This window comes from Dreissena polymorpha, chromosome 12 (genome assembly GCF_020536995.1).
Source record: "Dreissena polymorpha isolate Duluth1 chromosome 12, UMN_Dpol_1.0, whole genome shotgun sequence".
Taxonomy (NCBI): domain Eukaryota; kingdom Metazoa; phylum Mollusca; class Bivalvia; order Myida; family Dreissenidae; genus Dreissena; species Dreissena polymorpha.
The window spans coordinates 69,543,435-69,557,796 of record NC_068366.1 but is presented as its reverse complement, the minus strand read 5'-3'; the positions used below and the strand labels follow the sequence as shown (position 1 = coordinate 69,557,796).

Here is a 14,362-nt window from a genome sequence, read left to right as displayed (position 1 = left end):
TACATTAGCTACTACTAATACGACTACAACTAAAAATACTGCTACTGCTGCTGCTACTGCTGCTTCTGCTGATACTGCTTTTGTTACTGCTGCTACTGTTGCTACTGATGCTGCTGTTACTGCTGCTTCTACTGCAGCTACTACTACTACTACTACAACTACTAATACTGTTACTACTGCTACTCATGCTACTGCTGTTACTGCTGCTACTGCTGCTGCTGCTACTACTACTGCAGCTACTTTTGCTACTACTGCTACTGCTGCTACTCCTTCTACTGCTGCTACTGCTGTTACTCCTGCTACTGCTGCTACTACTGCTGCTACTGCTGCTTCTGCCGTTGCTGCTACTGCTGCTGCTGCTACTGCTGCTGCTGCTATTGATACTGTTGCTACTGCTTCTACTGCAGCTACTACTACTACTACAACAACTACTAATACTGTTACTACTGCTACTGCTGTTACTGCTGCTACTACTGCTTCAGCTGCTGTTACTATTGCTACTACGCTGCTGCTTCTGCTAATGATGCTGCTGTTACTGCTTCTGCTGCAGCTTCTACTACTACTACTACAACAACTACTAATACTGTAAGTACTGCTTCTACTGCTAGTCCTGCTACTGCTGCTACTGCTGCTACTGCTGCTACTGCTTCTTCTGCTGCTACTGCTGCTACTGCTGCTGCTGCTACTGCTGCTGCTGCTGCTACTGCTTTTACTGCTGCTACTGTTGCTACTGCTGCTGCTGCTGCTGCTACTCCTGCTGCTGATACTGATGCTGCTGCTAATGCTGCTACTGCTTCTACTGCAGCTACTATTACTACAACAACAACTTCTACTACTGCTACTGTTGCTACTGCTGCAGCTGCTACTGATGCTGCTGCTACTGATGCTTCTGCTTCTAATGCAGCTACTACTACAACTACTACTACAACTAATAATACTGCAGCTGCTGCTGCTACTGCTGCTACTGCCGCTATTGCTTATACTGCTACTGCTACTGATGCTACTGATGCTGCTGTTACTGCTTCTACTGCAGCTACTACTACTACAACTACTAATATTGTTACTACTGCTATTGCTGCTACTGCGGCTACTGCAGCTATTACTACTACTACTACAACTACTAATACTGCTACTGCTGCTACTGCTGATACTGCTACTGCTGCTGCTGTTGCTACTGATGCTGCTGTTACTGCTTCTACTGCAGCTACTACTACTCCTACTACAACAACTACTAATACTGTTACAACGCCTACTCCTGCTACTGCTGCTACTGCTGCTGATGCTGCTACTGCTGCTGCTACTACTACTGCAGCTACTTCTGCAACTACTGCTACTGCTGCTACTCCTTCTACTGCTGCTTCTGCTGTTACTACTTTAATTGCTACTACTGCTGCTATTGCTGCTACTGCTGTTGCTGCTACTGATGCTGCTGTTGCTTCTGCTGTTGCTACTGATGCTGCTGCTACTGCTTCTACTGCAGTTGCTACTACTAGTACAACAACTACTAATACTGTTACTACTGCTACTGCCGCTACTGCTGATACTGCTTCTGCTACGGCTGCTACTGTTGCTACTGATGCTGCTGTTACTGCTCTTACTGCAGCTACTACTACTACTACCACTACAACTACTAATATTGTTACTTCTGCTACTGCCGCTACTGCTGCTACTGTTTCTACTGCTGCTGCTGCTACTGCTGCTGCTGCTGATACTGCTGCTGCTGCTGATGATGCTGCTACTGCTGCTTCTGCTTCTACTGCAGCTACTACTACTTCTTCTACAACTACGAATAATGCAACTGCTGCTGCCACTGCCACTGCCGCTACTGCTGATACTGCTACTGCTGCTACTGTTGCTACTGATGCTTCTGTAACTGCTTCTACTGCAGCTACTACTACTACTACTACTACTACTAATACTACTACAACTACTTATACTGTTACTACTGCTACTCCTGCTACTGCTGCTACTGCTGCTGCTGCTACTACTACTGCAGCTACTTCTGCTACTACTGCTACTGCTGCTTCTGCTGCTACTCCTCCTACTGCTGCTACTCCTGTTACTCCTGCTACTGCTGCTACTGCTACTTGTGCTGCTACTGCTGCTACTGCTGCTGCTGCTGCTGCTGCTACTGATGCTGCTGCTACTGCTTATACAGCAGCTTCTTCTACTACTACTACAACTACTTATACTTTTACTACTGGTACTGCTGCTACTTCTGCTACTACTGCTGCAGCTGCTGCTTCTGCTTCTATTACGCTGCTACTACTGCTGCTGCTGCTAATGATGCTGCTGTTACTGCTTCTACTGCAGCTACTACTACTACTCCTACAACAACTACTAATACTGTTACTACTGCTACTCCTGCTACTGCTGTTTCTGCTGCTACTGTTGCTGCTACTGCTGCTGCTGCTACTGCTGCAACTGCTGCTACTGCTGCTACTGCTGCTACTGCTGCTGCTGCTGCTGCTAATCCTGCTGCTGAAACTGATGCTGCTGCTAATGCTGCTACTGCTTCTACTGCAGCTACTACTACTGCAGCTACTACTACTACTACAACAACTTCTACTACTGCTACTGCTGCTGCTGCTACTGATGCTGCTGCTACTGCTGCTTCTGCTTCTACTGCAGCTACTACTTATTCTACTACAACTACTAATACTGCTACTGCTGCTGCTACTGCCGCTACTGCTGATACTGCTACTGCTGATACTGTTGCTACTGATGCTGCTGTTACTGCTTTTACTGCAGCTACTACTACTACTACTACAACAACTACCAATATTGTTACTACTGCTACTGCCGCTACTGCTGCTACTGCTGCTACAGCTGCTACTGCTGCTACTGCTGCTACTGCTGCTACTGCTGCTGCTGCTACTGCTGCTCCTGTTGCTACTGCTGCTACTGCTGCTGCTGCTGCTACTCCTGCTGCTGATACTGATGCTGCTGCTTATGCTGCTACTGCTTCTACTGCAGCTACTACTACTACTACAACAACTACTACTACTGCTTCTGCTGCTGCTGCTACTGCTGCTGCTGCTACTGCTGCTTCTACTTCTACTGCAGCTACTACTACTACTACAACAACTTCTAATACTGCTGCTGCTGCTGCTTCTGCCGCTACTGCTGATACTGCTACTGCTACTGCTGCTACTGTTGCTACTGATGCTGCTGTTACTGCTTCTACTGCAGCTACTACTACTTCTACTACAACAACTAGTAATATTGTAACTACTGCTACTGCTGCTACTGCTGCAGCTACTACTGCTGCTGCTGCTACTGCTGCTGCTGCTGCTACTCCTGCTGATGATACTGATGCTGCTGATAATGCGGCTACTGCTTCTACTGCAACTACTACTACTACTACAACAACTACTAATACTACTTCTGCTGCTGCTGCTGCCGCTACTGCTGATACTCCTACTGCTACTGCTACTACTGTTGCTACTGATGCTGCCGCTTCTGCTTCTACTGTAGCTACTACTACTATTACTACTACAACTACTAATACTGCTACTGCCGCTTCTGCTGAAACTGCTACTGCTACTGCTGCTACTGTTGCTACTGATGCTGCTGTTACTGCTTTTACTGCAGCTACTGCTACTACTACTACAACAACTACCTATATTGTTACTACTGCTACTGCCGCTACTGCTGCTACTGCTGCTACAGCTGCTACTGCTGCTACTGCTGCTACTGCTGCTAATGCTGCTGCTGCTTATGCTGCTTATGCTGCTACTGCTTCTACTGCAGCTACTACTACTACTACTACAACTACTACTACTGCTACTGCTGCTGCTGCTACTGCTGCTGCTGCTACTGCTGCTTCTACTTCTACTGCAGCTACTACTACCACTACTACTACAACAACTTCGTATACTGCTGCTGCTGCTGCTACTGTCGCTACTGCTGATACTGCTACTGCTACTGCTGCTACTGTTGCTACTGATGCTGCTGTTACTGCTTCTACTGCAGCTACTAATACTTCTACTACAACAACTAGTAATATTGTAACTACTGCTACTGCTGCTACTGCTGCTACTGCTGCTACTGCTGCTGCTACTACTGCTGCTACTACTGCTGCTGCTGCTACTGCTGCTTCTGCTGCTGCTACTCCTGCTGATGATACTGATGCTGCTGCTAATGCGGCTACTGCTTCTACTGCAGCTACTACTACTACTACAACAACTACTAATACTACTTCTGCTGCTGCTACTGCCGCTACTGCTGATATTCCTACTGCTACTGCTGCTACTGTTGCTACTGATGCTGCCGCTTCTGCTTCTACTGCAGCTACTACTACTACTACTACTACTACAACTACTAATACTGATTCTGCTGCTGCTTCTGTCGCTACTGCTGATACTGCTACTGCTGCTGCTGCTGCTATTGCTTCTACTGCAGCCACTACTCCTGATTCTGCTACTACTACAACTACTACTACCACTACCACCAGTCCCACTACCAATACCACTACTACCAATATCACTAACACTACCGCTTCGACTACTACTGCTTCTACTACTACTACTACTACTACTACTACTACTACTACTACTACTGCTGCTGCTGCTGCTGCTGCTGCTGCTGCTGCTGCTGCTGCTGCTACTACTACTACTACTACTACTACTACTACTACTACTACTACTACTACTACTACTACTACTACTACTACTGCTACTACTACTATTACTACTACTGCTACTACTACTACTGTTACTACTACTACTACTACTTCTACTACTACTACTACTACTACGACTACTACTACTTCTACTACTACTACTACTACTACTACTGTTCCTACTTTTGCTACTACTGTTACTACTGCTACTCCTGCTACTGCTGCTACTGCTTTTACTCCTGCTACTGCTGCTACTGCTACTACTACTGCTTCTACTGATGCTACTGCTGCTGCTGCTACTGCTACTACTACTACTACTACTACTACTACAACTACTACTACTACTACTACTACTACTACTAATAATAATAATAATAATAATAATAATAATAATAATATAATAATAATAATAATAATAATAATAATAATAATAATAATAATAATAATAATAATAATACTGCTACTGCTGCTGCTTCACTTTTTCCTTTCTGCTGCTACTGCTGCTGCTGCTGCTTCTGCTACGTGGGATCTAATTCACTACCTGCCTTTGAAGCTTACGAGAACTTTAACGGACCGTGTTCGGAAACGGATTTACAGCCCAGCGGTATTCTTAAGACAGCACAGCGGTATTCTTCAGACAGCACAGCGGTATTCTTCAGACAGCACAGCGGTATTCTTCAGACAGCCCAGCGCTGTTCTTCAGACAACACAGCGGTATTCTTCAGACAACACAGCGGTATTCTTCAGAAAGCACAGCGGTATTTTTCAGACAGCACAGCGGTATTCTTCAGACAGCACAGCGGTATTCTTCAGACAGCACAGCGGTATTCTTCAGACAGCACAGCGGTATTTTTCAGACAGCACAGCGGTATTCTTCAGACAGCACAGCGTGTATTCTTCAGACAGCAAAGCGGTATTCTTCAGACAGCACAGCGGTATTCTTCATACAGCACAACGGTATTCTTCAGACAGCACAGCGGTATTCTTCAGACAGCACAGCGGTATTCTTCAGACAGCACAGCAGTTTTCTTCAGACAGCAAAGCGGTATTCTTCAGACAGCCCAACGCTATTTTTTAAACAGCCCAGCGGTATTCTTCAGACAGCACAGCGGTTTTATTCAGACAGCACAGCGGTATTCTCCAGACAGCCCAGCGTTCTTCAGACAGCCCAGCGTAATTGTTCAAACAGTCCAGCGGTATTCTTCAGACAGCACAGAGGTATTCTTCAGAAAGTTCAGCGGTATTCTTCAGACAGCACAGCGGTATTCTTCAGACAGCACAGCGTTGTTCAGACATCACAGCGGTATTTTTCAGACAGCACAGCGGTATTCTTCATACAGCACAGCGTTCTTCAGACAGCCCAGCGGTTTTCTTCAGACAGCACAGCGGTATTCTTCAGACAGCACAGCGGTATTCTTCAGACAGCACAGCGTTCTTCAAACAGCCCAGCGGTATTCTTCAGACAGCACAGCGGTATTCTTCAAACAGCACAGCGGTATGCTGCAGACAGCCCAGCGTTCTTCAGACAACCCATCGGTATTCTTCAAACAGCCCAGAGGTATTCTTCAGACAGCACAGCGGTATTCTTCAGACAGCACAGCGGTATTCTTCAGACAGCCCAGCGGTATTCTTCAAACAGCCCAGCGGTATTTTTCAAACAGCACAGCGGTATTCTTCAGACAGCACAGTGGTATTCTTCAAACAGCCCAGCGGTATTCTTCAGACAGCACAGCGGTATTTTTCAAACAGCCCAGCGGTATTTTTCAGACAGCACAGTGGTATTCTTCAGACAGCTCAGCGGTATTCTTCAGACAGCACAGCGGTATTTTTCAGACAGCACGGCGGTATGCTTCAGACAGCACAGCGGTATTCTTCAAACAGCCCAGCGGTATTCTTCAGACAGCACAGCGGTATTCTTCAGACAGCCTAGCGGTATTCTTCAGACAGCACAGCGGTTTTCTTCAGACAGCACAGTGGTATTCTTCAGACAGCCCAGTGGTATTCTTCAGACAGCCCGGCGGTATTCGTCAGACAGCACAGCGGTATTCTTCAAACAGCCCAGCGGTATTCTTCAGACAGTACAGCGGTATTCTTCAGACAGAACAGCGTTTTTTCAGACAGCCCAGCGGTATTCCAGACAGCCAAGCGGTATTCTTCAGTTAGCCCAGTGGTATTCTTCAGATAGCCCAGCGGTATACTTCAGACAGCACAGCGGTATTCTTCAGACAGAACAGCGGTATTCTTCAGACAGCCCAGCGGTATTCTTCAGACAGCCCAGCGGTATTCTTCAGACAGCCCAGCGGTATTCTTCAGACAGCCCAGCGGTATTTTTCAAGGTTTACGTGTTTTCTATAAGATAACTGCGTCGACATGTCATCAGCGTTGAGTTGGCATACATGACATAATAATCATTCAAAACGGATATTTAGTTTCTGCAGGTTCATTGCAATTAACTGTTTGAAGATGTTTTCTGAATTTTTATTATTTAAGTGATATGGTTCTTTCAATTATATCTTCCTCAAAACGATTCGAACGAAAAAGCTAGACACTATTAAAATGATTAATTTGTTAATATTTGTAAATATGTCCGGTAAAATATCGAGAAATACATATAACGTTGCGTTGTAAGAGCGTTTAGGTGTACATGTATACATTTACAACGTATATTCCGAGGAAACCACTCGCATTCATATCGCGAACAACATAGGCAATACAAGACTATAACTGATTTAAACATTTAAAGTGTGTAATACATAATTTCATCGTTATAAACCATTTTTGGTTCTACATAAGATAATACATCTCGTCATTATTTATATAGTAATATAGTTACCCAAGATAACCAAGTTATCGTCAAAGACCGCGCAGTCAACTGTTCAACGTATGTCACGTTTTCAAGATAAGACGACAAATATCTAATGCGCAAAAAGACTTCTAGGTTATCTTTTGTTTGCTTTGACTTAGATTTCCCGAGGCGTATTACCTCATCGCCTTATATTAAATGTTTGAAACTGGGAGACAGCCTATATCTTAACAGAATGTTTGGAAACTTATGTCATCCATATTTGTTTTGACGCGTATTTTGTTCCGCTTGGCATCAATATAATGTAACGACATCGTATTATTTTCTTAAGAACTGGATAGATTGGAGAAATCATGGACACTGGTAACTATATATATATTAAATAAAAAGTATTAATACTAAATCATGTTTGCAGTTTATAACAGAGTTAAAGATAATAATTATTCAAAATTGCTATTTTTGATAACACCAACAATATACAAAGCGCTCATAGCAATAATTAGTTCCGTTTTTTAAGAGTGCGTACATTAAAACTTTCCGATCGATTCAGAGTTCTTCATTTCCTTAACATTATTATTTCTATAATGATTTACGAGATTAAAGAGTTTGTAAAATAACCGACTTGATGTTCACCGTAGCGGCAATTGTGTGCTATACAATGCAGTGCATTATTAAACAAAATGAAAACGGTTTCATCTGCTATACACCAAATACAATAATTAACTTTGAAATAACAATAACTAATGAAAAATAATTTGAGTTTTTTTCCCAAAAGATAAGAATAAGCGCCAGGATAAATCCGATGTTGCCGACGTTGTTGAGAAAGGTAGACGCATGGATGAAGAGGAGGTCGATATAGGCTTTAAGGTGGGTCCTTGTGAGGTGGTTTACAAAGGCTTTAAAGTAAGTAACTGTGAGTGGGATGACACAGGCTTTAAAGTAAGTAACTGTGAATGGGGTGATAGAGGCTTTAAAGAAAGTAACTGTGAGTCCGGTGACAGAGGCTTAAAAATGGGTAACTGTAAGCGAGGTTGATAAAGGTTTTAAAGTGGGTAACAGTGAGCGAGGTTGACAAAGGCTTTAAAGTGAGTACAGTGAGCGAGGTTGGCAAAGGCTTTAAAGTGATTAACTGAGAGCGAGGTGGATAAAGGCTTTAAAGTGAGTAACTGTGAACGCGGTTTACAAAGGTTTTAAAGTGAGTAACTGTGAGCGAGATTGATAAAGGCTTTAAATGGATAACTTAGGTTGATAAAAGCTTTAAAGTGGATAACTGTGAGCGACATTGATACAGGCTTTTAAATGAGTAACTGTGAACGAGGTTGAAAAAGGCTTTAAATAGGGTAACTACGAGCGAGGTTGACGAAGGCTCTAAAGTGGGTAACTGCGAACGAGGTTGACAAAGGCTTTAAAGTAGTTAACTGTGAGCGATGTTGATAAAGGCTTTAAAGTGGGTAACTGTGAGCGAGGTGGATAAAGGCTTTAAAGTGGGTAAGTGTGATTGAGGTTGACAATTGCTTTAAAGATGGTTATTGTGAGCGAGGTTGACAATAGCTTTAAATAGGGTAACTGTGAGCGAGGTTTTCAAAGGCTGTAAAGAGGGTAACTGTGAGCGAGGTTGATACAGGCTTTAAAGTCGGTAACTGTAAGGTTGATAAATGCTTTAAAGTGGGAAACTGTAAGTGAGGTTGGCAATAGATTTAAAGAGGGTAACTGTGAGCGAGGCTGATAAAGGCTTTGAAATTAGTAACTGTGAGCGAGATTGATAATGGCTTTAAAGTGAGTAACTGTGAGCGAGTTTGACAAAGCCTTGAAAGTGAGTAACTGTGAACGAGGTTGACAAAGGCTTTAAAATGGGTAACTGTGATCGAGGTTGACGAAGGCTTTAAAGTGGGTAACTGTGAACGAGGTTAACAAAGGCTTTAAAATGGATAACTGTAAGCGAGATTGACGAAGGCTTTAAAGTGGATGACTGTAAACGAGGTTGACAACGGCTTTAAAATTGGTATATGTGAACGAGGTTGACAAAGGAATGAAAAAGGCTTCAAATCTGGTAACTATGCGTGTGCTGGGAAGGCTTGAATGTGGTAACTGTGAGTAGATGTGACAAGGCTTTATGGTGGTTAATGTGAATGGAGGTTGCAAATGCTTATAGGTGGGTTACAGTGAGTTGGAGTGACAAAGCTTTAAGGTGGGTAACAGTGAGTGGGGGTGACAAAGGCTTTTGGGTTGGAAACAGTGAGTGGGGGTGACAAAGGCTTTACGTTTGGTAATAGTGAGTGGGGTGACAAAGGCTTTAAGGTGGGTAACAGTGAGTAGGGGTGACAAAGGCTTTAAGGTGGGTAACAGTGAGTGGGGGTGACAAAGGCTTTAAGGTGGGTAACAGTGAGTGGGGGTGACAAAGGCGTTAAGGTGGGTAACAGTGAGTAGGGATAACAAAAGCTTTAAGGTGGGTAACAGTGAGTTTGGTTGACAAAGGCTTTAGGGTGAGTAACAGTGAGTGTGGATGACACAGGCTTTAAGGTGGGTAACAGTGAGTGGGGTTACAATATTTTAAGGTGGGTAACGGTGAGTGGGTTTGACAAAGGCTTTAAGGTGGATAACAGTGAGTGGGAATGAAAAAAGGCTTAACGGTGGGTAACTCAGACTGGGAATGACAAAGGCTTAACTCTGAGTGGTGATGAAAAAGCTTAACGGTTGGTAACTCTGAGATGTGATGGCAAATGGTGGGTTACTTAGGAGTGGTGATAAAAGAAGGCGTAACGGTGGGTAACTCGGAGTGGTGATAACAAAGGCTTAACAGTGGGTAACTCTGAGTGGTGATAACAAAGGCTTAACGGTGGGTAACTCTGAGTGGTGATAAAAAAGGCTTGACGGTGGTTAACTCTGAGTGGTTATGACAAAAGGCATAACGTTGGGTAACTCTGAGTGTGGATGGCAAGGGTTTAACGGTGGGTAACTCTGAGTGGAGGCTGTCACAGGCGTAAACGTGGGTAATTTTTATGTTTTTTTTACAAAGGCTTTTAGGTAGGTTACTATTAGTGAGGGTGACAAAGCTTAAATGTTAGTAACAGTGAGTTGGGTTGACAAAGCTGTTAGATGGGTAACAGTGAGTAGGGGTGACAAAGGCTTCAAGGTCGGTAAGGTTAGGGTGCAAAAACATTTAAGGGGTGAAGGCAAAGGCTTTAAGATTTTGTGAGTGGGGTTGACGCAGGATTTAATGTGGGTGACTGTGAGCTTGGTTGACAACGGGTTTATAACTGTAATCAAGAGATTGACATAGTCTTCTAAGTGTTTAACTGCGATAAGGAGATTTACTGTTTTTTCGTAGGTGAGGACAACTTAATAAACTGTTTTATTATATATTTTTATATATTTTTATGCCATAGGACCTGACAGTTGCGACGGCGCCCAACATATACGTGGGCAAACGTAACTTCATTCACCAGCTTATGGACGTCGCTCTCATGATGGCGAATGTCTCACAGCTGAAAGCGCTTCTCGTCGCCCCTCGCGGCGACTACTTCCTCCTCCTCCTCTCATTCATCTGCCTATCAATAGTTCTCCAGGTCCTGTTCACAATCTGCATGCTCGTCATCTGGTCTATTGAGAAAAACCTCGAGGAGAAGACGACACGTGCGGCATATGACGCTCCTACCGGTAATGGCCCCGTACCGTCGACATTGATTCTCAACAAAGAGGACGAGGGGAGAAAGCTGCTTGCGAACAGACTGGACAGATTTGGGAATGTACTTGTGCTGTTTATTATCGTCTCAAACGTGTTTGTGACGGGGTTTGGTGTGGAAGGGGGTCGACATGAAGGAGCTGGAGACGGAAGCGGGGGCGGAAGCGGGAGCTTGTTTGGGACTGGACACGCCGCGAACAACACTACGTTTCAATAAATTGCAACTTGTTTGCTATACTCCAGCGTTAAATATGCATAGCGACATTATCAACGAATATTTTATTTATACTGATTTTACTACTACTACGTATGCTTATTTTTCCGTCTGCGAAAAGTTTTCACTGAAAAACTTTTTATTGATTATAAAAATAAACATGTACGCATTATTTTATTTATCTTTTTGAAACGATACCTATATTTTAAGTAACAATTTATTAAAAGCGTTTTAAAATGCATGTTATTGTTGACCAAAAATCCTATAGGTGGTCGATAAGCACCTTAAATTATCAATGAACATTCCCTTATGCACTGATAGTTCGATTGTCGTTGAACCATAATCCGCTGTCTCATTCTTAGCTGTCAATGGGTCGCGCTATTTTTAGCGCATCAGTCGTAACATACCAGGGTGTAGTGCTGCAACAATATACCGGTATATCGGTATATATCGCAATACGCAATCCGCATATTGAATTGCGATACGATTTTCGTCATACCGGTACGAAAATTTTGCAAACATGCATCTACATTTCGTTCAGAAAAGCCATCCAAAATAATGATACATTGTATCAAGGTAAACAAAACAAAGCGGTATTTTGTAAAAATAAATTGTTACGTAAAAAGTCTATTATACAGAGTAGCGTTGTTACATGGGAGCATTCATTCTATGCTTTTAAACGAATTATCGTTGGATTAATTACGCACAACTAAATGTTTCGTTCGATTCTGAAATGAGCATTATTAAATTTGTAATCCGAATTTCGGAAACACGCTACCGAAATGTAATGCTAACACGACCATTAAAAAGTGCTTTATTCTTTTTCTCAATAAAAAGCGCGCGAAAATTATACAGACATGTAGAACGTCGCGTGCAAAGTGTGGGTGTATTTGTGTTGTATAAAACGGGAACATCACGTCAGGCGATTTACGCGTGTTCAGTGGGGAAAAAAACCGCCCAATTGGAAGTTATTTCATCACATCTTTAAATAGTAACAAATGCCAAAATGTATTTGATATTTAAGAAAATTGGTGAATGTTTGTGTTTTGTATTATTCTTGAGCATTTTTATAGTAAACATTTACCAGAATTTGCTTTAAACTGGAATATACGGGATTATCGGGTAATTGGCGAGTTATAATTCTGGTACAAGTAAGCAATATATTGCGATATATTGCAATACGGGTTTTTGAGCTGACAATATATCGCAATACGCTTTTTGGCGTATTGTTGCAGCACTACCAGGGTGCATGATCACGTGACTTTGTTGGGTTCCCAGTGAAAATTTGATGTATGTAAACACAACGGTAAGTGGTGCTTTATTTCAATTAACTTAAAAAAGTTCTTAAGAATTTCAACTAGTGCATAAAAACAGTTTTTATGCCGCTTATGGCAATAACTGTATTCAATAAGCACGTCACCGTGACGGTGTTCTTGGCCAAACATTCGATCTATACTGCATTCATGTATACAGTTATGCAGCACGCAACTTGAAATTTTGGCACCGATTTTAGACGTATTCAACAATTTATTCTATAATAATAATACGTGAGATACTTGCAGAAATAAAGGTCTTAACGGTGTGTTACCATTCTTTCCAGTCCGTGTGTTCCGTGTGTAAACCCCTGAAAACCCCGTTGATCCTGCACCCTGAAACTGTAGTCGGCATTCCGTAATAACCAAATGCTCTTGTTACTGGCTAATTTACTTGTATCACCAAATTATATTTCGATGAATGATGTTCGCCATGTACAAAATTGTATATAGTTCACATTTGCTTATTCTAGTCTTTCGTATCATGATATCTTTGATTGAAAATCATGAATGATTACTTTTATCAATTAATGATTGTTATATATTATACTATATATGTATCATGTATGTTACACGAATCACATATATGCATCTAAATCATGTGTAATTTTATATAATTTGCCATGTGTACCGCATTCTTATCATGTCCTCCATGTTATGAATATTAAGAGTGCTTGGATTGTTTGCAATTTACGTGGAATACTTATGCAGCAAAATGACGATTTGCTGTTACATAGTGTAACATATAATGACAGCCTTAACATAGTATTGCGATTTATTATATACCTGTTTAATGCTTTTAACAAAATACAGGTTGTATCAATCGTTCAAATAAAAAATCACGTATTACGCTACTCGCTGTTTCCAATTCCATACCATACTAGCGGGACTACTTTCTTCAACCCATTTAATGACGTCACATTATGCGCACCGAAAATAGGAAACCCCATATTTCGCAATATATTACGTAGTACATCGTGTGACGCCATTTCTGTGACGAAACACAATAGTTTTATTTAAACTCTTTGGAATTTAAGGACATGTCGGACGTGGTGTTTTTAACAGTAAACTATTTGTTTAAAACGAACGAACGCAGGTCGTTTTCGGAGTGTGTGTTTATCATGCATAGATGTAAATTTCGATAGAAATACAATAAAATAGTGTGGTTTAAACTAAGTTTCGATAAAGACATGGACGAAAATAAGAGTAAGTGTATATCGTTTCAACGCTTATGTTATAAACAGCGGATCAAAGTTGTCAACTTAATTGTTATAAACATTGGATTAACGATGTCATTAAGCGTGTCGGAATATTGTGTTTTCCCGGTTCAAATGTTTACACGGTAATTTACATAAACTGTATTCATATGCGTCTTAAATAAACTATGGCGTACCGTTTAAGTCATTGTTTTGTCAGTTTTGTTAAAGCAAAAAAACAATTGTTAACTTTTTTCGCTAGTATATAATAAAAGGAATATTACGCTTGCCAAGTGTTCCAAGAGTTTGTATTCAGTCTCGTGGCTTGTGCTATTCCGCATCACACTCGAGGCTCCGCCTCTCGTGTGATACGTCATCACACAAGCCACTGGACTGAATACAAAGTCTTGGAACAACTGACTAGCGTAATATTCCGTATATGTGTTTTGATGGTAAGGTCTTAAGCTTAAGCTGAATTGCCATAATAATATATTTGAGGTTTTCTGGAATTTGATGCCTGATCATTCCTG

The 14,362-nt window shown here is 42.0% G+C and overlaps 2 protein-coding genes across 2 annotated transcripts in view; both read left to right on the top strand.

Moving 5' to 3' along the window:
- The window catches only part of LOC127852707 (serine-rich adhesin for platelets-like), a gene marked incomplete at its 5' end in the record, with an annotated part of 13,207 nt that extends 6,223 nt beyond the window's left edge, over positions 1-6,984 (top strand). Inside the window, 1 exon segment of the mRNA XM_052386659.1 lies at positions 5,284-6,984. Within this exon segment, the coding sequence (XP_052242619.1) occupies positions 5,284-6,984 (1,701 nt within the window).
- A 611-nt stretch (positions 6,985-7,595) lies between these two features.
- Positions 7,596-11,562, top strand: LOC127853226 (ninjurin-1-like). The gene is made up of 3 exons (XM_052387516.1): positions 7,596-7,790; positions 8,203-8,294; positions 10,814-11,562. Exons 1-3 carry the CDS (start codon positions 7,781-7,783, stop codon positions 11,324-11,326), a joined length of 615 nt encoding a protein of 204 aa, XP_052243476.1. The 5' UTR covers positions 7,596-7,780; the 3' UTR covers positions 11,327-11,562.
- Positions 11,563-14,362: the final 2,800 nt, after the last annotated feature.